Source organism: Oncorhynchus kisutch, linkage group LG24 (assembly GCF_002021735.2).
Source record: "Oncorhynchus kisutch isolate 150728-3 linkage group LG24, Okis_V2, whole genome shotgun sequence".
Classification (NCBI taxonomy): Eukaryota; Metazoa; Chordata; class Actinopteri; order Salmoniformes; family Salmonidae; genus Oncorhynchus; species Oncorhynchus kisutch.
Genome location: NC_034197.2, coordinates 19,530,190 through 19,553,664, shown reverse-complemented (window position 1 = coordinate 19,553,664; position 23,475 = coordinate 19,530,190). Strand labels below are relative to the sequence as shown.

The following is a 23,475-nucleotide window of genomic DNA, read 5'->3' as shown; positions in this document are numbered from 1 at the left end:
TACTCATTCCAGAGTATTACTTTATTTTTACTATTTTCTACGCTGTAGAATAACAGTGAAGACATCAAAACTATGAAATAATACATATGGAATTATGTAGTAACCAAATAAAGTGTTTAACAAATCAAAATATATATATAATCAAAAAATAGCCACCATTTGCCTTGATGGCAGCTTTGCACACTCTTGGCATCCTCTCAACCAGTTTCATGAGGTAGTCACCTGGAATGCATTTCAATTAACTGGTGTACCTTGTTCAAAGTCAATTTGTGGAATTTCTTTCCTTCTTATTACGTTTGTGACAAGGTAGGGGTGGTATACAGAAGCTAGCCCTATTTGGTAAAAGACCAAGTCCATATTATGGCAAGAACAGCTGAAATAAGCAAAGAGAAACGACAGTCCATCCTTACTTTAAGACAAAGGTCAGTCAATGCGGAACATTTCGAGAATTTTTTACGTTTCTTCAAGTGCAGTTGCAAAAACTATCAAGCGCTACGATGAAACTGGCTCTTATGAAGACTGCCACAGGAAAGGAAGACCCAGAGTTACCTCTGCTGAAGAGGATAAGTTCATTAGAGTTAACTGCACCTCAGATTGCTCCCCAAATAAATGCTTCACAGAGTTCAAGTAACAGACACATCTCAACATCAACTGTTCAGAGGAGACTGTGTAAATCAGGCCTTCATGGTTGAATTCCTGAAAAGAAAACACTACTAAAGGACACCAATAAGAAGAAAACTTGCTTGGACCAAGAAACACGAGCAATGGACATTAGACTGGTGGAAATCTGTCCTTTGGTCTGATGAGACCAAAATGTATATTTTTGGTTCCAACCGCCGTGTCGTTGTGAGACGCAGAGTAGGTGAACGGATGATCTCCGCATGTGTGGTTCCCAAAGTGAAGCATGGAGGAGGAGGTGTGATGGTGTGCTTTGGTGACACGGTTTGTGATTTATTTAGAATTCAAAAGGCACACTTAAACAGCATGGCTACCACAGCATTCTGCAGCGATACGCCAAACCATCTGGGTTTCTCTAAGTGGGACTATCATTTGTTTTTCAACAGGACAATGACCCAAAACACACTTCCAGGCTGTGTAAGGGCTATTTGTCAAGGAGAGATTGAGTGCTGCATCATAATCACCTGACCTAAACCCAAATTGGGATGAGTTGGACCGCAGAGTGAAGAAAAAGCAGCCAAAAAGTGCTAAGCATGTGTGGGAACTCCTTCAAGACTGTTGGAAGAGCATTCCTCTTGAAGTTGGTTGATAGAATGCCAAGAGTGTGCAAAGCTGTCATCAAGGTAAAGGGTGGCTACCTTGAAGAATCTAAAATATCAAATATATATTTCTTTTTTTACTACATGATTCCATATGTGTTATTTCATAGTGTTGATGTCTTCACTATTATTCTACAATGTAGAAAATAGTAAAAATAAAGAAAACCCCTTGAATAAGTAGGTGTTTCCAAACTTTTGACTGGTGCTCAAAATAAGCGTTGTACACATAAAAGGTCAAATACACTGCATTTTAAACAGTCCGTAATAATCTAACGAATTCAGGACTTGTGAAGTTATACCTAGGCTATAACTATAAGCCTTCCACAACCATAAAGACCCACCAATAATTGAATTATTTTATCAAAATAGTTTAACCTGATTTATTTGCAATAATCAATTATCTGGTTTTCAAGTTTGTCTATGAAAATGCCCTTTTTTGTTAAATGTAACTAGAACCATGCATAATGCACATTCACTAATAATGACTAACCTCTTGTCGTAGGCATTAGACTACAGAAAATGAACACAGGTCTCACCAACAATCTCTGAAGTCCACGTGCTAGTGATTAGCCAGCTTCAAGTTTAGCCAAAGCCCAACTTGGATCTATTATGAACACACCCTTCTGTCTCCAACTGTTTGAACAGCATGTTGGCCTGTCCACTTTGTTCAGATGTTGAAATCAAGTGGTCTACCTTATTTCTCAGAATGAGAATGAGTTGCCAATTCCTTATATAATTGTGTCTTATGCTTATTGCACATTTATTCATAACAGACTAGACAGCTAGTCTGACAGCCTGGCTAAAATGCTGCTCGCGGTATTTGGTAACCCCAATGCCGTGTGCGACAAACTGAGCATTCATTTTCCAGAATCAATGTTCATTGATACTCCTGTTTTGTTGGTGTCTGCTCTGTGCACAATTTGAGTAGTTGAGACATAAAAAGGGTATCATTAGAAAAGGTCATTTCTCTTTTACAGTAAAATAATGTCTCAATGTTTTTCATATGACCCATTCTGTTGGATCAAACCTCAAATGCAAATAGCAAGCTGAAACCGCTTGTCAGAGAGGAAGATGTGATCTCGCAACTTTGTTGGCCTGAGGGGCTTGGTGTCTGTGTAACTCAGAGGAAGAGGCAAAGCAAAGAGTGAGCTAAAATCTGTCCAAAATAAGGCCAATGCGTTTCTATGGGGTTATTTGGACCTAAACTTGTTGACTGCCTTTCCGCCTTTGGGACAACTCCCATTGTTAGGGCGGAGACGTACATCTTGTCATTATATAACGATCTCTGTTGTAAATGGGAAGGTGCATAGAGGACCGAAAGAGACCAACGAGACCAAAAATACAACACGAGAACAAGCACTCATGAAAAAGAAAAAGAACAAAACCTTGATTCTCATTAAAACATACATTTAGAAGGAATTAAATATATCGCTCAGCCCTACTCGGAGCCCCCAAATACTCTCGGCACGTGACACTGATATAAATGCCACCCTTCAGAGCCTATGCTCCTCCTCCATAGGAAAACCAATGGCTGGCCCAATGCTGTTGATGCAAATTTACTGCGAAACTCCCTAAGGCTAATAGAGGTAGAAGTATACAATAATAATACACGTATTATACCTGTCGGTTTTAAGTGTTACACAACATTAAATAGACCTATTTCCTACAAGGAAAAGTACCCTGGATTTTTTCTTCCCTCAATGGCGGAAGGGGTCTTGATTCAGTATCAATCAATTCAGGAAACAAATATTTTTCTATTGTTGAATTTACATTTAAATTCATCTTCCTTCGTGTGCTAAATTGAGGGTGAATTGACCTCAACCCTGTAGTGGTCTAGACAACAGACTAACTACAAGTTGATAATCTCCCATGATAATCCTTCACATGGCTCTTGATGGGAAAATTCTGAGACTGTAATTAAGGTGTGTGTTGTGTATCGGGACATAGATAATCACCTTCTGTCCCCCTCGGTGGCCTGAGGTTCTGTCATGCTGGAAAAGAGGTGCAGGATGGCGAAGCCACACCCCAGTGCATGCTGGGAGCCGTCTGCCCTGGGCTGTAACGCCACCAGCTCCACCACGGCCACCACGCTTGGCAGACGCAGAGAGGTGTGGAGGTACACCACCTTCAATGGAACACACACAGGACAACACATGATTGAATGAGTGAGTGAGTGCCAAGATCAGTAGTATTGAGGTTAAACAGTGGGGTACGCAAAGAAAACAGACGGGCACAATTTATCATGAACTACTACACCACAAGGTAAAAGTAAAGTGAGCTAGTACAGAGCCTTTTGAGGACAGTTCGGTTTTCAAAAATTATAATCTATCACGGTTTTTGATTTAGTTTCCATAAAATAAAATAAAATGCACAATTAAAACAATTAATAAAAGTCCCATGATGGTATTATACATAATTTATTATATAATTTCAGTTGTGTATATTAGATTCGCTTTATTCGCTGACTTTATTTCATTCCAAGTCATCATCTCATCTCTGTAAAGCTGCTGCCTATGCTGTCTGACAAAATCAATATTTTAGTAGTTCTTCAAAATAAATAAGGTATATTTTTGACTGCTAAAAACAAACGATCAACCACTTCGATCATGCATTTTCAGGTAGATACCTCAAAGCAACTGCTCTCTATCCCTCTCGATCGTGCATTCTTCAGTCTCCCTCTCCGTCTCTGCCCCACACTAAACTAACATAGCAGGCGTAATAGAAACACACAGACCAGACAAGTAGGCCCGCAATGGATTATGGTCATTGTAATTAATTACCTCGGTTTCTGCACTAAACTACTTTGCTGGTGACATGACATGCTTTGCTGGTGACACTGTCTGTGATTTATTTAGAATTCAAGGCACACTTAACCAGCATGGCTACCACAGCATTCTGCAGCGATACGCCATCCCATCTTGTTTGCTCTTAGTGGGACTATAATTTGTTTTTCAATGACCCAACACACCTCCAGGCTGTGTAAGGGCTATTTGGCCAAGAAGGAGAGTCATGGAGTGCTGCATCAGATGATCACCTGATGATCACCTGACCTCAACTCAATTGAAATGGTTTGGGATGAGTTGGACCACAGAGTGAAGGAAAAGCAGCCAACAAGTGCTCAGCATATGTGGGAACTCCATCAAGACTGTTGGAAAAGCATTCTAGGTGAAGCTGGTTGAGAGAATGCCATGAGTGTGTAAAGCTATCATCAAGACAGGTGGCTAGCTTGAATATTTTTTATTTGTTTGACACTTTTTTGGTTACCACATGTGTTATTTCATAGTTTTGATGTCTTCACTATTTTTCTACAATGTAGAAAATAGTAAAGAAAAACCCTTGAATGAGTAGGTGTGGCCAAACGGTTGACTGGTATGTTGAATATTGGACTGTTGGAAAGTACAACTCCCTACTACAATTGCACAGTTCTGTCTTGATCTGATTTATTTCTAGAGAAAGCGAGTGTTCATCTCAAAGTTAACTGAATGACTGACACATTGAGATACAGATGAACTACATATTACATTCAGGTACTTATGATAAATGTAGGAATTATTGCACTTGATGTGAAGGAACAGAAACATACACTTTCAAAGAGAAAGAGCCGTGGGTGTGAAGAATATGGACGAAGTGGGTGAAGAAGATATCAGAAAATCACACCTTTATTTTCAAGCAAAGAGGTAGCCAAGTCCTCACATTCATTTTGATAATAACAAGTATTTTCAATAGCTTAATGCAGTTAGTATGGGGTGATTCTTTCTCATGAAAACATGTGTTCTTTTATATTTGTCCTTTTTGGTGAAATTCTCTCTGGGTATGCCAGTGCAGTCTGTCTCCAGATATTTCCCTGGTTTGTAAATGAGAGCCAAACAGACACCCAGGGTTGCAGAGATCTCATTGGGGGGAGGAGAGCATCAACTATAGCATCCTAATAAAGAAGGACTTTCACAGGTACACCCCCTGGTAAGACAGGGGCTTTTTGGAAATTCTCACTTAACTTCAAAATAGTGGATTCGGCTATTTCAGCCACACCCGTTGCTGACAGGTGTATAAAATCGAGCGCACAGCCATGCATTCTCCAAAGACAAACATTGGCAGTAGACTTTCAACATGGCACAGTAATAGGATGCCACCTTTCAAACAAGTCAATTTGTCAAATTTCTGAACTACTAGAGCTGCCCCGGTCAACTGTCAGTATTGTTATTGTGAAGTGGAAACATCTAGGAGCAACAACGGCTCAGCCGTGAAGTGGTAGGGCACACAAGCTCACATAGCAGGACCGGCGAGTGCTGAAGCGCTTAGTGCGTAAAAATCATCTGTCCTCAGTTGCAACACTCACTACAGAGGTTCAAACTGCATCTGGAAGCAATGTCAGTACAAGAACAGAGCTTCATGAAATGGGTTTCCATGGCCAAGCAGCTGCTCACAAGCCTAAGATCACAAAGCTCATTGCCAAGTGTCGGCTAGAGTGGTGTAAAGCTCGCCACCATTGAACTCTGGAGCAGTGGAAACGTGTTCTATGGAGTGATGAATCAGGCTTCATCATCTGGCGGTCCGACGGACGAATCTGGGTTTGGCGGATGCCAGGAGGACACTACCTGCCCGAATGCATAGTGCCAATGGTAAAGTTTGGTGGAGGAGGCCCCTTAGTTCGTGTGAAGGGACATCTTAACGCTACAGCATAAAATGACATTCTAGACAATTCTGTGCTTCCACCTTTGTGGCAACAGTTTGGGGAAGGCCCTTTCAGCCTAGTGGTTAAAGCATTGGGCCAGTAACTGAAAGGTTGCTGGATCAAGTCCCTGAGCTGACAAGGTAAAAATCTGTCGTTCTGCCCCTGAACAAGGCAGTTAACCCACTGTTCCCTGGGTGCCGAAGACGTGGATGTCGATTAAGGCAGCCCCCCGCACATCTCGGATTGAGGGGTTGGGTTAAATGTGGAAGACACGTTTCATTTGAAGGCATTCAGTTGTACAAATGACTAGGTATCCCCCTTTCCTCTTTCAGCATGACAATGCCCCGTGCACAAAGCAAAGTCCATACAGAAATGGTTGATCTAGATCAGTGTGGAAGAACTTGACTGGCCTGCACAGAGCCCTGACCTTAACCCCATCAACACAGTTGGGATGAATTGGAACGCAGACTGCGAGCCAGGCCTAATCGCTCAATATCAGTGCCTGACCTCAATAATGCTTGTGGCTGAATGGAAGCAAGTCCCTGTAGCAATGTTCCAACATCTAGTGGAACGCCTTCCCAGAAGAGTGGAGGCTGTTACAGCAGCAAAGGGGGGACCAACTCCATATTAATGCCCATGATTTTGAAATGAGCAGGTGTCCAAATACTTTGGTCATGTATTGTATTTCCCGAAAGAGCATTGCTAGCCTATGCCTTCATAACAAATTAGACTAGGATAATAATAATATAGGTAAAAATAACCATCTTCAATGCCCCACACAGCCTACAGTCTATATTTGCATTGCTTTAAATGTACAGCATGAGAGTTAAGCATGGTAAATTAGCCAACACACTCTATGATCTATTGATCCCGTAAGCCTGTTTGTTTCTAACATCCAGAACAGGAAAAAATGTAATTGAGTGAAAGACGACAAGAGGTAAGCAAGCTTGAATTACAGAGGCAATTTCTGATGACCCCCCTTGCCTCAGCCTGTTCATTTTTACTCTGTTGGCTGCTCCGAGTAGGCGGAGATGTATTCAAATTTTAAACCACAGGGGCATCGCATTTTACCCACATCAATCTTTTATCTTCGCCATTTAGTGCACAACATGTTTTAACTCAAAATCACCTCCTGGACGTTTTTCAGATGCAGCTGCATAAAAATGGAGAGAAGTGAGAGGTAAAAAAAAAAAGGAAAGAGAGAAAGAGGTTGGCTTGTCAGCCAGGCCTTTGCTATTCGGAGGATAGCATCAAGTACATTGTGCCTCGCAGTTTAAAGATCTCAACTTGGTACATGATTCATCATTAACACATTATGCACTTGACCTTGTCAAGAACAATTCAATGATCCAGAAAATGACGGCTGACAATGTCTTAGAATTCTGCATGGCTGACTCTGAATGTATTCCATTCTCTGAATGGACACACACATGGAAGAGTGTGTGTGTGTGTCCCCAAAGAATGTATTTAATTCAATATCCATATATTGAAAACTTTCCCTCTACTTGGTTTGAATAAACAAGAGTTGTAGGAATCCATATTTTCTATAATGTTTACTCAAGTTTACTTCCCTGCGATAATACTGATTTGAATTGTGGTGGACATGGTTCAGAACATGGATTTCCAATTCAAAGAAGGAGTCCTCCTTTGTCGAGAGCTTCTCTTTGATTCTCCTCCAAATTGATTCCCTTCCAATTCCTCTAAATTCAACTGCTCTTATTCAAATAGCCTTTCTCAATTTGCAGGGATTCCAATACCTGGAGGACAGAGTTTAACAAGCTAAACAAAAGAAGGGTATCAACGGGTGCCATGTGACTTTCACCCCTTCAAACAAAAAGGCACAGTTTTCCAATCCCAACGTCATCATTCGTCAGAATATTCTTCACTATACATCTATAGGCTATTATTGTGAGGGGCAGGCCACACACCCACCATCAAATAGCAGATATTTACACTTGAATTACATTCTAATTGACTTCAGTGAAACTTCAAATCACCAACCATAGAATTAGAATACTAGACTGGACATGAACCTTCTTATGATGGAATAAAGGTCAGACATTTTGGTCAGGGAGTTGGTCAACCATGGTTTGCCAGTGCTGTGGTAAGATCGTGTAAAACTAGATGGTAACTTTACATGAATTAAGTTGTGGAGCATGATTTAGCTCTTTCAAAGCAAAGCAATTACATTTAGTCAAAGTTAAATGTAGTAAAATAATTGTTCTGATTACTTTGATAAACTAATATATCAACCTTATTACTGTAGGGCAGTTAAATCAAATTTCATCAGAAATAGCTACACTCGGACTACTACACTTTTGTACACTCTCCTGCTAGAATACCACAGTATATGACAACTGTAGTGATAGAGCACAGAAGACAACTGAGGCATTGTTGAAGTTTTAAATAATGAAAACACAATTAACACACATGACACTCTCAAAAGTCACACTTTTAAAAATGCCTAAGCTTGCCATTTCATGGTTGTAAAAAATTATAATTATGCAACCAAGGACAGACTATTTTTACTCCCTACGCGCTTCAGCACTCGGTGGTCCCATTCTGTGAGCTTGTGTGGCCTATCACTTTTATGGGTGTAGTGATCTTTTAAATGAAGTGCAACAATGTTCCTGTAGCGCTCATGTGGTTGCAGAGTTCCCAAAACAATTTTCAAAATTTGATGCAATTTATAATGACATCATTCTGCCAAGTAGGCATAGGCTACTTTGTAGGTTTTTGGGAAAGCCTTTCCATGTCTACCCAAATAAGTTTATCATTAGGGTTATCGCTAACAGCTGTTCATGTGCGAGCACTGCATACACACAGACAGGGCACTCCTGTGCCGTTTCAAAAAGTTGCAGGAAAATACAAAACACTGATGCTAACTGACTGAACGGAATAGGCTACAGAAATGTCTAAACTACAGTTGTGTAGCCAGACTGAAATAAGTTTTCCCCTTTAGTAACATTACATGAAGTAAAGTTGTTGAATTCAGAAAGTATTCAGACCCCTTCACTTTTTCCAATTTGTTATATTATAACCTTATTCTAAAATGGATTAAATAAAACATTTTCCTCATCAATGTACACAATACCCCCATCAAAAATATTGGGGAAAAAACACACACAAAACAACAGAAATACCCTATTTACATAAGAATTCAGACCCTTTGATTGTCAGTAGAGCTCCGAGACAGAATTGTGGCAAGGCACAGATCTGAGGATGGTACCAAAACATTGCAGCATTGAAGGTTCCCAAGAATACAGTGGCCTCCAACATGATTAAATGGAAGAGGTTTGGAACCACCAAGACTTTTCCTAGAGCTGGCCACCCAGCCAAACTGAACAAACGGGGGAGAAGGCCCTTGGTCTGGAAGGTGACCAAGAACCAGATGGAGAGTTTTTCTGTGGAGATGGGAGAAACTTCCAAAAGGACAACCATCTCTGCAGCACTCCGCCAATCAGGCCTTTATGGTAGAGTGGCCAGAGGGAAGCCTATCCTCAGTAAAAAGGCACATGAGAGCCCACTTAGAGTTTGCTAAACCATGAGAAACAAAATTATCTAGTCTGATGAAACCAAGATGGACATTTTTGGTATGAATGCCAAGCATCACGTCTGGAGGAAACCAAGCACTGCTCATCACCTGACCAATACCATCCCTACGGTGAAGCATGGTGGTGATAGCATCATGCTGTGGGGATGTTTTTCAGGGACTGGGAGACTAGTCAGGAATGAGTAAAAGATGAACGGAGCAAAGTAAAGAGAGATCCTTGATGAAAACCTGCTCCAGAGCACTCAGGACCTCAGATTGGGGCCAAAGTTCACCTTCCAACAGGACAACGACCCCAAGCACACAGCCAAGACAATGCAAGAGTGGCTTTGGGGCAAGTCTCTGAATGTCCTTGAGTGACGCAGCCAGAGCCTAGACATGAACCCAATCTAACATCTCTGGAATGACCTGAAAATAGCTGGGCAGTCATCCCCATCCAAACTGACAGAGCTTGAGAGAATCTGCATATAAGAATGGGAGAACCTCCCCAAATCCAGGTGTGCCAAGCTTGTAGCATCATACCCAAGAAGACTCAAGGCTATAATCGCTGCCAAAGGTGCTTCAACAAAGTACTGAGTAAATGGTCTGAATAGTTACAGTTGAAGTCGGAAGTTTACATACACCTTAGCCAAATACATTTAAACTCAGTTTTTCACAATTCCTGACATTTAATCCTAGTAACAATTCCCTGTCTTAGGTCAGTTAGGATCACCCTTCATTTTAAGAATGTGAAATGTCAGAAAAATTTGTAGAGAATTATTTATTTCAGCTTTTATTTCTTTCATCACATTCCCAGTGGGTCAGAAGTTTACATACACTCAATTCACATTTGGTAGCATTGCCTTTCAATTGTTGAACTTGGGTCAAAGGTTGCGGGTAGCCTTCCACAAGCTTCCCACAATAAGTTGGGTGAATTCTAGACCATTCCTCCTGACAGAGCTGGTGTAACTGAGTCAGGTTTGTAGGCCTCCTTGCTCGCACACGCCTTTTCAGTTCTGCCCACACATTTTCAATAGGATGGGGTCGAGGGTTTGTGATGGCCACACCAATACCTGGACTTTGTTGTCCTTAAGCCATTTTGCCACAACTTTGGAAATATGCTTGGGGGAATTGTCCATTTGGAAGACCCATTTGCGACCAAGCTTTAACTTCCTGACTGATGTCTTGAGATGTTGCTTCAATATATCCACATAATGTTTCTTTCTCATGATGCCATCTATTTTGTGAAGTGCACCAGACCCTCCTGCAGCAAAGCACCCCCACAACATGTTGCTTCCACCCTTGTGCTTCACGGTTGGGATGGTGTTCTTCAGCTTGCAAGCCTCCCCCTTTTTCCTCCAAACATAGCAATGGTCATTATGGCCAAGCAGTTCAATTTTTGTTTCATCAGACCAGAGAAAATTTCTCCAAAAAGTACGATATTAGTCTCCATGTGCAGTTGCAAACCGTAGTCTGGCTTTTTTATGGCGGTTTTGGAGCAGTGGCTTCTTCCTTGCTGAGCGGCCTTTCAAGTTATGTCGATATAGGACTCGTTTACTGTGGATATAGATACTTTTGTACCCGTTTCCTCCAGCATCTTCACATGGTCCTTTGCTGTTGTTCTGGGATTGATTTGCACTTTTTGCACCAAAGTACATTCATCTTTAGGAGGCAGAACGCATCTCCTTCCTGAGCGGTATGACGGCTGCGTGGTCCCATGGTGTTTATACTTGCCTACTATTGTTTGTGCAGATGAATTTGGCACCTTCAGGCGTTTGGAAATTGCTCCCAAGGATGAACAAGACCTCTGGAGGTCTACACATTTTTTTCTGTCTTGGCTGATTTCTTTTGATTTTCCCATGATGTCAAGCAAAGAGGCACTGGGTTTGATGGTAGGCCTTGATACATTCACAGGTACACCTACAATTGACTCAAAGTATGTCAATTAGCCTATCAGAAGCTTCTAAAGCCATGACATAATTTTCTGGAATTTTCCAAGCTGTTTAAAGGCACAGGCCAATCTGATTCCACACTCCAAGACTGCTTCCATCACGTGGACTGGGATATGTTTCGTATTGCGTCAGACAACAACATTGACGAATACGCTGATTCGGTGAGCGAGTTCATTAGAACGTGCGTTGAAGATGTCGTTCCCATAGCAACGATTAAAACATTCCCAAACCAGAAACCGTGGATTGATGGCAGCATTCGCGTGAAACTGAAAGCCCGAACCACTGCTTTTAATCAGGGCAAGGTTACCGGAAACATGACCGAATACAAACAGTGTAACTATTCCCTCCGCAAGGCAATCAAACAAGCTAAGCGTCAGTATAGAGAAAGTAGAATCTCTATTCAACGGCTCAGACACAAGAGGTATGTGGCAGGGTCTACAGTCAATCACGGATTACAAAAAGAAAACCAGCCCAGTCACGGACCAAGATGTCTTGCTGCCAGGCAGACTAAATAACTTTTTTGCCCGCTTTGAGGGCAATACAGTGCCACTGACACGGCCCGCAACTAAAACATGCGGACTCTCCTTCACTGCAGCCGACGTGAGGAAAACATTTAAACGTGTCAACCCTCGCAAGGCTGCAGGCCCAGACGGCATCCCCAGCCGCGCCCTCAGAGCATGCGCAGACCAGCTGGCTGGTGTGTTTACAGACATATTCAATCAATCCCTACCCCAGTCTGTTGTTCCCACATGCTTCAAGAGGGACACCATTGTTCCTGTTCCCAAGAAAGCTAAGATAACTGAGCTAAACGACTACCGCCCCGTAGCACTCACTTCCGTCATCATGAAGTGCTTTGAGAGACTAGTCAAGGACCATATCACCTCCACCCTACCTGACACCCTAGACCCACTCCAATTTGCTTACCGCCCAAATAGGTCCACAGACGATGCAATCTCAACCACACTGCACACTGCCCTAACCCATCTGGACAAGAGGAATACGTATGTGAGAATGCTGTTCATCGACTACAGCTCGGCATTTAACACCATAGTGCCCTCCAAGCTCGTCATCAAGCTCGAGACCCTGGTTCTCGACCCCGCCCTGTGCAACTGGGTACTGGACTTCCTGACGGGCCGCCCCAGGTGGTGAGGGTAGGCAACAACATTTCCACCCCGCTGATCCTCAACACTGGGGCCCCACAAGGGTGCGTTCTGAGCCCTCTCCTGTACTCCCTGATCACCCACGACTGCGTGGCCACGCACGCCTCCAACTCAATCATCAAGTTTGCGGACGACACAACAGTGGTAGGCTTGATTACCAACAACGACGAGACGGCCTACAGGGAGGAGGTGAGGGCCCTCGGAGTGTGGTGTCAGGAAAATAACCTCACACTCAACGTCAACAAAACTAAGGAGATGATTGTGGACTTCAGGAAACAGCAGAGGGAACAGCCCCCTATCCACATTGATGGAACAGTAGTGGAGAGGGTAGTAAGTTAAGTTCCTCGGCGTACACATCACAGACAAACTGAATTGGTCCACCCACACAGACAGCATCGTGAAGAAGGCGCAGCAGCGCCTCTTCAACCTCAGGAGGCTGAAGAAATTCGGCTTGTCACCAAAAGCACTCAAAAACTTCTACAGATGCACAATCGAGAGCATCCTGTCGGGCTGTATCACCGCCTGGTACGGCAACTGCTCCGCCCACAACCGTAAGGCTCTCCAGAGGGTAGTGAGGTCTGCACAACGCATCACCGGGGGCAAACTACCTGCCCTCCAGGACACCTACACCACCCGATGTCACAGGAAGGCCATAAAGATCATCAAGGACAACAATCACCCGAGCCACTGCCTGTTCACCCCGCTATCATCCAGAAGGCGAGGTCAGTACAGGTGCATTAAAGCTGGGACCGAGAGACTGAAAAACAGCTTCTATCTCAAGGCCATCAGACTGTTAAACAGCCACCACTAACATTGAGTGGCTGCTGCCAACACACTGACTCAACTCCAGCCACTTTAATAATGGGAATTGATGGAAATGTAAAATATATCACTAGCCACTTTAAACAATGCTACCTAATATAATGTTTACATACCCTACATTATTCATCTCATATGTATATGTATATACTGTACTCTATATCATCTACTGCATCTTTATGTAATACATGTATCACTAGCCACTTTAACTATGCCACTTTGTTTACATACTCATCTCATATGTATATACTGCACTCAATACCATCTACTGTATCTTGCCTATGCCGCTCTGTACCATCACTCATTCATATATCTTTATGTACATATTCTTTATCCCCTTACACTTGTGTCTATAAGGTAGTAGTTTTGGAATTGTTAGCTAGATTACTTGTTGGTTATTACTGCATTGTCGGAACTAGAAGCACAAGCATTTCGCTACACTCGCATTAACATCTGCTAACCATGTGTATGTGACAAATAAAATTTGATTTGATTTTGATTTGAATTTAGTGTATTGTCGTGGAAATTTCCTCTATTTACCAAATCATGAGAGCAAACTACACACAAGTCAGAGTTAGTTATCACAAAGTCCATCTTTAATTATATGAGCTCTATCACAACCCTGTGACTCTCAGATCAATTCAGTGTCTATCAATGAATTCTCTGAGAGTCCCTTCCACATTTCAACTGAGATCCTTTATAGCAAAGACACACACAGGATAAGACAGCATCGGCATAATTCATCGTTCAGCTTTGTCTCCTAAAACATGTTATTTTCTCAAACTCAGAACCATAAACCAATCCTCCATATCAACAGGCATATATCAAATCCATCCTATCTTGACAAGATCACAGAGACACGCTGACTGGCACACAGACATTGTGGAGCCAAGAGATACACGCTTGACCTCTCCCCTCTCTCCGGCCCAAGCAACTTAGTCTTGACATAGAACAGATACTGCAACCCCGCCACAGTATTATACAAAAATAACATTCTGATGAGAAGTAACTTACAAACATATGATGAATATAATACATCTTACCTTTGTTACCAACCAATTCTGATTATTCCCCAACAGTATGTAAACTTCTGACCAACTGGAATTGTGATACAGTGAATTAATCTGTCTGTAAACCATTGTTGGAAAAATGACTTGTGTCATGCACAAAGTAGATGTCCTTACCGACTTAACGAGTTTTAAATTACTCCAACCTAAGTGTACGTAAACTTACGACTTCTGTATGTACATTTGATCGTTTTTTGTGTTTTTTTTACATTGGCAAATTTCTAAAAACCAGTTTTTTGCTTTGTCATTATGGGGTATTGTGTGTAGATTGATGAGGGGGAAAAATATTTTATTCATTCTAGAATAAGGCTGTAACGTAACAAAATGTGGAAAAGCTTATGGGGTCTGAATACTTTCCGAATGCACTGTACGCTAGATTTAGAGATATTTGGCAACTTTAGTTGTGAATGATACAAACCTTAATGTCTTAAAAAACAAAATATATACGGGCTGCATGATAAGACTATAGGCGATTGATGATTTGAGGAAGTCGCTAAAAAAGCTTGCGCTCTGTTCGCTGTTCTCTCAGCGAGAGTTCGGGAACATCGATAGTAACATGTTGTTTTCACTCTCATTTTCAACCTGTTGTTGAACTTCTTTCTTCAAATTGATCAATCACAGTAAGATCAGTTTTAAAGCATGATAATGTTTTGATGATAAGTGATAGATGTGATTTTTGATATCATTTGCATTAATATCAGAATGGTTAGAGGGACAATAGAGCCCTGAGTACCAGTCAATTAGCGACCTGATGGTCGTTAGTCAGTTGGGTACTACCAATGCATGACCAGAGAGCATAAAAGGAGATTACCGTGGAATTGTACTATGGTCATGACTCATACGGTCACCACAACAGCCCTAACTATTCCCAGTATTGTAAAACATCATCATTACACAATCAAATCAATGATGTGTGTATTCTACCTGTGTTATCAATGATAATACCACAAATTATTGTGAGTTAACTGATTAATATAATGTTTGATTTAAATGCTGTGCAAGAAGAATGATTTTCCTAATAATCGTGTTCACATGAGCACATTTGATGATCAGGCTACCTGATGGGACATTGAAAAATGAAACTCACAAGGCAGGTGCTGTTAACCTCCCACAATGTAGTGTTTTGAAAAATAGTAACTATATTTCAACTTGTTTCACCACAAGAACACCACTAAACCCTTGTTAAGTTTAATCATATAGGCTAGAGCTAGATAAAAGCAAAATAATCCATGAGAGAGAGAGTCCAAATTTACACAGCTGTGTGCAGGTCACTTTTGAACTGTAAAAACGGCTACTAAATGTAATCCAACACTACATTGTGTGGCATACCTCTGTGTGAGTGTGTGTCCCTAAACTGTGAATAGAATATGATTGAGTGAGAATATTACAATTTCTAACTGAATCTATAAGATTAAGTGTATGTCAATCACTGTAAATCACAGCCTGTTGATTTACTTTCTGGCAATGTTTATGACATTTTAGCTGACTTACGAATGGTGAAAGCCACGAAAGATTTAAGGGTTGGGTACCCAGGTGTGTGTGTATGTATGAGTGATGCTTGTTGGGGTACATTACTGTTAATTGCTACAGTGTGTAGTGTGAGGTGATATTTGATTATTCACTGAGGATATAGACCTACAGCAGATGTGCAAGGACAGAACATCCTTGCTGGTCATTAACTACTCCAACAAACAGTCTGGAATGGATAACTGCTAAGGAGAAAGACAGTTGTATAAAAATTTGTCGAATTACAAAGATTAAAAAACATTTATATTATCACACAATCAAAACAATGATGCTATTAATTGTGTGTTCTGCTTGTGTTCTAATCTGTTGTCAATGTTCATAAACACACACACACAGAGACTGTGATGATGACAATGCTTAAGATAACCACACTAACCTATATATGAAAGGGAAAAGTAGAAAGAATGACAGCCAAGGGTTTTACTCAACTTACAGGTCAAATCAATTTAGTTAGCTAGTTACAGACAACATGAACAACAAGCAAGCTAACGTTACTCAAAGTTCATTAGCTAGCTAGCTAAATAAACCCACAGGTCAGGCTAGCTAGCTAGCTAGCTAAAATTATGAACATGAGTTACATCATGTGCATTACACTCAGACATTAGCTAGCTAGCTAACGTACATTTAGCCAGATATAGCTAGCTAGGCAGCTAACTAACATTAGCTATTATAGCTAGCTAGCTACTAAGTTAACACTAACACTAGCTAGTAACTTGTCTTACCGATCAAACCAACGTTGGAGGACACTGTGGAATTTGTGTTTTATTAGCTAGCTATCTCGTCAGCTAACGTTGGATAGCTGCTGGTAGTTGCTGCTTAACCAACTAGCTAGCTACACTAACCAAATCCAGGCAGTCAACTAATGTTATAATCAGCTGTGTGTCTCTCTGTGGGTAGCCTGCCTGGTAGTCCTAAAGTTAGTTTGGAATTTGTTTGCGTGCTTGGAATCTTAGCTGTGTGGGCATGTGATGCTGTGTTCCATCTTTTACATTGGACGACAGTGAATGTGTAAAGTAAGGTGTGTGATAGATGGCTAACTAACCAAAGGTTTGAGAAGCATCCAGCTAAAAGATACTGATAATTTACCTCAGTACTATACCCCCTAGCTAGTGCGTGATAGACCTTTCAGTGCAACCCGTTTGTCACTAGGGTTTATTCACTAGAAAACAAATACGATGAAATGGAGAGTGACCATACCAATAGAACCTAGAATTGTATTATATAGGAATCACCTTGACTTGTTGGCATTATGCAGTGTAACATTAATCAGGTGCAAAAGTAGCTGTCTCATTTTCCTTCATTCATTCAAGCTTTGCTAACATGCTGTATCTAGTTGTTGTGGCCTGTCAAAAAGTGCAGTCTGTGTTGAAACGAGAGAAAGTAATGATGGTTCTGCGAATGAGTATTCAAGCATTTCGCTACACTCGCATTAACATCTGCTAACCATGTGTATGTGACAAATAAATTTGATTTGACATAGTAACAGACATGAGAGCTGTTACTTTTCAACACCCTAAACTCTGATAAACAGCTGTAACTTGATTGGTAGATGATATTTCTGTTCTGATTTTGAGATTTAAATGGCAGAGAAGTAGACAAAGATGTCATATGCTCGAACTTGTCTAACTTGTTGGGGGAGTGGTCAAAGTAGCAGTTGTTTCCAAAAGTTCAGAGAAAATGTCGTCAATGCTGTTACTAAAATAGCTGTAACGTTTGATCAGTACCAGATCATTTTCTTACGATTTCAGATTTGAATAGCAGGGAAGTAGTCAAAGATGTCATACCACCTAACTTGTTGTCTAGGTTGTTGGCAAACAACTGCAAAGGTGGCATTGTTAACAGTGAATATAATAGAATGTTGGGAGAGAAACTGTCACAATGGGACCTTTAGAATGCTGAAGAACTCCCATGAATGTGGATGGAAGACAAAAAGAAGCACAAAAAGTATAAAAGATATCAAAAAGATGTATACAAGCAACTCAATCCAGACCAGTCTACACGTTTTAAAAAGTTTAAACTGCGTTTCTAGCTTAAAACGGTAGAGGATTAGCATCCAAAATAATAAGAAGTATGTAGAAGATTAAATGTGGGGACTCCTGCTTCGCAAGTCCCATTAATAAAGAATGTATCTGCACTGCATGTTTGTTATCTGGGCAGCCACACAGTTTAAGAGAAATACATTTTTTCCAATTAACTACCAATATGTGAACATACCATTGAAACAATGCAGTCAATCCACAGCCATACACTGGCTATTAAGAGTTAAGGTATCTTTGTAGTGACTGGGTGTATTGATACACCATACAAGTGTAACTAATAACTTCACCAAGCTCAAAGGGCTATTCAATGTCTGCTTCTACCAATAGGTTCCCTACTTTGCGAGGCATTGGAAAACCTCCCTGGTCTTTGTGGTTGAATCTGTGTTTGAAATTCACAGCTCGACTGAGGGACCTTACAGATAATTGTGTGGGGTACAGAGATGAGGTAGTCATAAAAAAAAAAAATGTTAAACACTATTATAGCACACAGCGAGTCCATGCAACTTATTATGGGACTTGTTACTCCTGAACATAGGCTTGCCATAACAAAAGGGGTTGAATACTTATTGGCATTTTAGCTTAAATTGTCTTATTAAATTGTTTTAAAAAACTATTAAAATACATGATTCCACTGACATTATGAGTAATTGTGTGTAGGCCAGGGACCAAAAATATCAGTTTAATCCATTTTAAATTCAGGCTGTAACACCACAAAATGTGGAAAAAGTCAAGGGATGTGAATACATTGTAAAGGCACTTTATTTTAGAGGCTATTTATACATTACAGAAAATTGTTAGGATCTATGTCACCAACATTGTCTAGGCAACAAGCAGAGGCAACTCATTCCAAATAGGCCTACTAGCACCGCACCGTCACACACTCAGAACCTTTCAGAAATGCTGTTTGACATCTTGCCCCTTCCCGTCGCCACAGGAGTGCGAGGATGTCAATGAGAAAACAGCTTGTGCGCCGGCAATGCCAGGGATAACATATGTTTTACCTAATGAGAGGTTATTCTGAAGCAACTTAGTCAACAAAACCATTAATTGAGTGTCACAGGGGTAAATATTCCTGTGAATATGACAAAGGCAAAAATAACTGTAATAGGGCTGGATTCAAACATCATCATCTAGACTATAGCTCTAAAGCCCAGGCAGCACCAGCAAAGGGAGAAGCAGCAGCAGTAGCCTGTCAGTGTCAGCATATAGGGGATTATAGTCAGCCGCTGTGTTGTGGGTGACAGATAAATTAACTATGTGTGAGAGGGGGTTTGTTATACAACATTGAGTACATATCATCAGGGCTCTCCGTGTTATAACAAACCAGAGCTTTTTACTGTTTTGTGGGACGATGTTATATGGCATCTGACTGCCATCGTTGTAAATGTGCAGTGTTTGGAGAGAATTAATCCCAGACCAACATGGATGTGATAGGAGTGGGCCCTAAACTACTGCCTCACTGACATTTCAAATTCATCACCTGCGTATTCCCTCTTGGATTTTGGGGTAGACGTCCTATCCCCTTCGTATTATTGTTCAGAATGTCATTGTTATTATAAGACCTAACAAGTTAAGGTAGTGGCTATAGCTTTGGGCCAGTAACTGAAAGGTCGCTGGTTCAAATACCCGAACTGACAAATTGGAAAATGTACACTACCGTTCAAAAGTTTGGGGTCACTTAGAAATGTCTTGTTTTTGAAAGAAAAGCAATTATTTTGTCCATTAAAATAACATCAAATTGTTCAGAAAAACAGTGTAGACATTGTTAATGTTGTAAATGACTATTGTAGCTGGAAGCATATTTTTTTATGGAATATCTACATAGGCGTACAGAGGCCCATTATCAGCAACCATCACTCCTGTGTTCCAATGGCACGTTGTGTTAGCTAATCCAAGTTTATCATTTTAAAAGGCTAATTTATCATTAGGAAACCCTTTTGCAATTATGTTAGCCTTCATTTCTCAGAACAAGAATAGACTGATGAGTTTCAGAAGAAAGGACTTTGTTTCTGGCCATTTTGAGCCTGTAATCGAACCCACAAATGCTGATGCTTCAGATACACAACTAGTATAAAGACGGCCAGTTTTCAGCTGTGCTAACATAATTGCAAAAGGGTTTTATGATGATCAATTAGCCTTTTAAAATGATAAACTTGGATTAGCTAACAACATGCCATTGGAACACAGGGGTGATGGTTGCTGATAATGGGCCTCTGTACACCTATGTAGATATTCCATAAAAAAAATCTGCCGTTTACAGCTACAATAGTCATTTACAACATTAACCATGTCTACACTGTATTTCTGATCAATTTGATGTTATTTTAAATGGAGGGGGAAAAAGTGTTGTTGTTTTTTTAATTTAAAGGACATTTCTAAGTGACCCCAAACTTTTGAATGCTAGTGTATATTTTTTGTCCTTCCCCGTTCCAGTCCATTCTGTTCCATTTGGTATCAAATGAATACAACCCAGGCTGAGCACACAAGGGACTTCACTCATACTCAAAATACAGTAAACAAAGCCCTTGTAAATATATTTTAGAATTGAGGGTTCTTTGTAAGGACGCTCTAATTAACAGAGGCTGGTCGTCAAACCAAGGAGATTCCCCATGAGAAAGCGAAAGAGAGAGACAGAGCAAGAGATGGGGCGAACACAGGGCATTTACATGCAGGATGCGGAGACAGGCACAGGTAACACGAGTCAGCTACCTGAGCGTCATACAATAGCAAAGCCGTAATGAGCAGAGCAGGAATCATCTGTTAATTTGGGCCGAACATGTACACACGCTGCCCTTCGAACATATGGCACTAAAACACTGCTATGTAACCTGAGTGAGCAAGTGAGCTCCAGTTGCTTCCAGAGAATATTTAAATATGCAAGAGCTGGGTTAAATTCATTAGGCCAGCAAATTGACTGAAACAGGGAGGGACTAGCTGAACCTGTCCAATAAGAAATGCTTGTTTTTGTTTTCCATTATATATTTTTTTGCTAAGGTACAGTGAGCCCGAATGAATACAACCAATACTTCATTCTGTGATTTAGTCCACATATGGTCGGTCTGTGTGGTAACATAGGGTTTTACATTATTCACTTGATCATTGCTGCTTAGAATATACAGTGCATTCAGAAAGTAATCAGACCCCTTGATGTTCGACATTTTGTTACGTTACAGCCTTATTCTAAAAAGGGATTCAATTGTTTTTCCCCTTATCAATATCAATACCGCATAATAACAAACCAAAAACAGGTTTAGAATTTACTAACTCATAAAAAATTTACTGATATCACACTATATAAATATTCAGACCCTTTACTCAGTACTTTGTTGAAGTACCTTTGGCAGCGATTACAGCTACAAGCTTGGCACTAGAGGTCGACAGATTATGATTTTTCAACGCTGATACCGATTATTGGGGGACCAAAAAAAGCTGATACCGATTAAATCGACCAATTTTTTTCATTTATGTGTAATACAATTACAACAATACTGAATGAACACTATTTTACCTTAATATAATACATCAATAAAATCAATTTAGCCTCAAATAAATAATGAAACATGTTCAATTCGGTTTAAATAATGCAAAAACAAAGTGTTGGAGAAGAAAGTAAAAGCGCAATATGTGCCATGTAAGAAAGCTAACGTTTAAGTTCCTTGCTCAGAACATGAGAATATATGAAAGCTGGTGGTTCCTTTTAACATGAGTCTCCAATATTCCCAGGTAAGAAGTGTTAGGTTGTAGTTATTATAGGAATTATAGGACTATTTCTCTCTATACCATTTGTATTTCATTAACCTTTGACTATTGGATGTTCTTATAGGCACTTTAGTATTGCCAGTGTAACAGTATAGCTTCTGTCCCTCTCCTCGCTCCTACCTGGGCTCGAACCAGGAACACAACGACAACACCCACCCTCGAAGCAGCGTTACCCATCGCTCCACAAAAGCCACGGCCCTTGCAGAGCAAGGGGAACAACCACTCCAAGTCTCAGAGCAAATGATGTTTGAAACGCTATTAGCGCGCACCCCGCTAACTAGCTAGCCATTTCACATCGGTTACACCAGCCTAATCTCGGGAGTTGATGGGCTTGAAGTCATAAACAGCGCAACACTTGAAACGCAGCAAAGGGCTGCTGGCAAAACTCACAAAAGTGCTGTTTGAATGAATGTTTACAAGCCTGCTGGTGCCTACCATCGCTCAGTCAGACTGCTCTATCAAATCATAGACTTAATTATAACATAATAACACAGAAATACGAGCCTCGGGTCATTAATATGGTAGAATCTGGAAACTATCATCTCGAAAACAAGACGTTTATTCTTTCAGTGAAAAAAAGGGACCGTTCCTTATTTTATCTAACGGTTGGCATCCTTAAGTCTAAATATTCCTGTTACATTGCACAACCTTCAATGTTATGTCATAATTACGTAAAATTCTGGCAAATTAGGCGGCCCAAACTGTTGCATATACCCTGAATCTGCGTGCAATGAACGCAAGAGAAGTGACACAATTTCACCTGGTTAATATTGCCTGCTAACCTGAATATCTTTTAGCTAAATATGCAGGTTTAAAAATATATACTTCGGTGTATTGATTTTAAGAAAGGCATTGATGTTTATGGTTAGATACACATTGGAGCAAGGACAGTCCTTTTTCGCGAATACGCACCGCATCGACTATATGCAACGCGGGACAACCTAGATAAACTAGTAATATCATCAACCATGTGTAGTTAACTAGTGATTATGATTGATTGATAGTTTTTTATAAGATAAGTTTAATGCTAGCTAGCAACTTACCTTGGCTTACTGCATTCGCGTAACAGGCAGGCTCCTCGTGGAGTGCAATGTAAGGCAGGTGGTTAGAGCATTGGAATAGTTAACTGTAAGGTTGCAAGATTGAATCCCCAAGCTGACAAGGTAAATATCTGTCGTTCTGCCCCTGAACAAGGCAGTTAACCCACCGTTCCTAGGCCGTCATTGAAAATAATAAATAATAATTGCCTAGTTAAATCAAAAAAAGTGTAGATTTTATATATATATATATATTTTTTTTTATCGGTCAAATCTGTGTCCCAAAATACAGATTTCCGATTGTTATGAGAACTTGAAAATCGGCCCTATTTAAAATCGGCCATTCCGATTAATCGGTCAACCTCTACTTGGCACACCAACATTTGGGGAGTTTCTCCCATTCTTCTCTGCAGATCCTCTCAAGCTCTGTCAGGTCTCTCCAGAGATGTTCGATCGGGTTCAAGTCCGGGCTCTAGCTGGGCCACTCAAGGACATTCAGAGACTTGTCCCGAAGCCACTCCTGCGTTCTCTTGGCTGTGTTCTTAGGGTCATTGTCCTGTTGGAAGGTGAACCTTCGCCCCAGTCTGAGGTCCTGAGCGCTTTGGAACAGGTTTTCATCAAGTATCTCTCTGTACTT

At 40.8% G+C, this 23,475-nt stretch overlaps 1 protein-coding gene across 1 annotated transcript in view; it reads right to left on the bottom strand.

The window, feature by feature from the left end:
* The window catches only part of nphp4 (nephronophthisis 4), a 193,223-nt gene that overhangs the window by 151,797 nt on the left and 17,951 nt on the right, over positions 1–23,475 (bottom strand). The window contains exon 3 of the mRNA XM_020458628.2: positions 3,233–3,402. Coding sequence (XP_020314217.2) covers positions 3,233–3,402 — 170 coding nt within the window. The remainder of the gene's footprint in view (positions 1–3,232; positions 3,403–23,475) is intronic.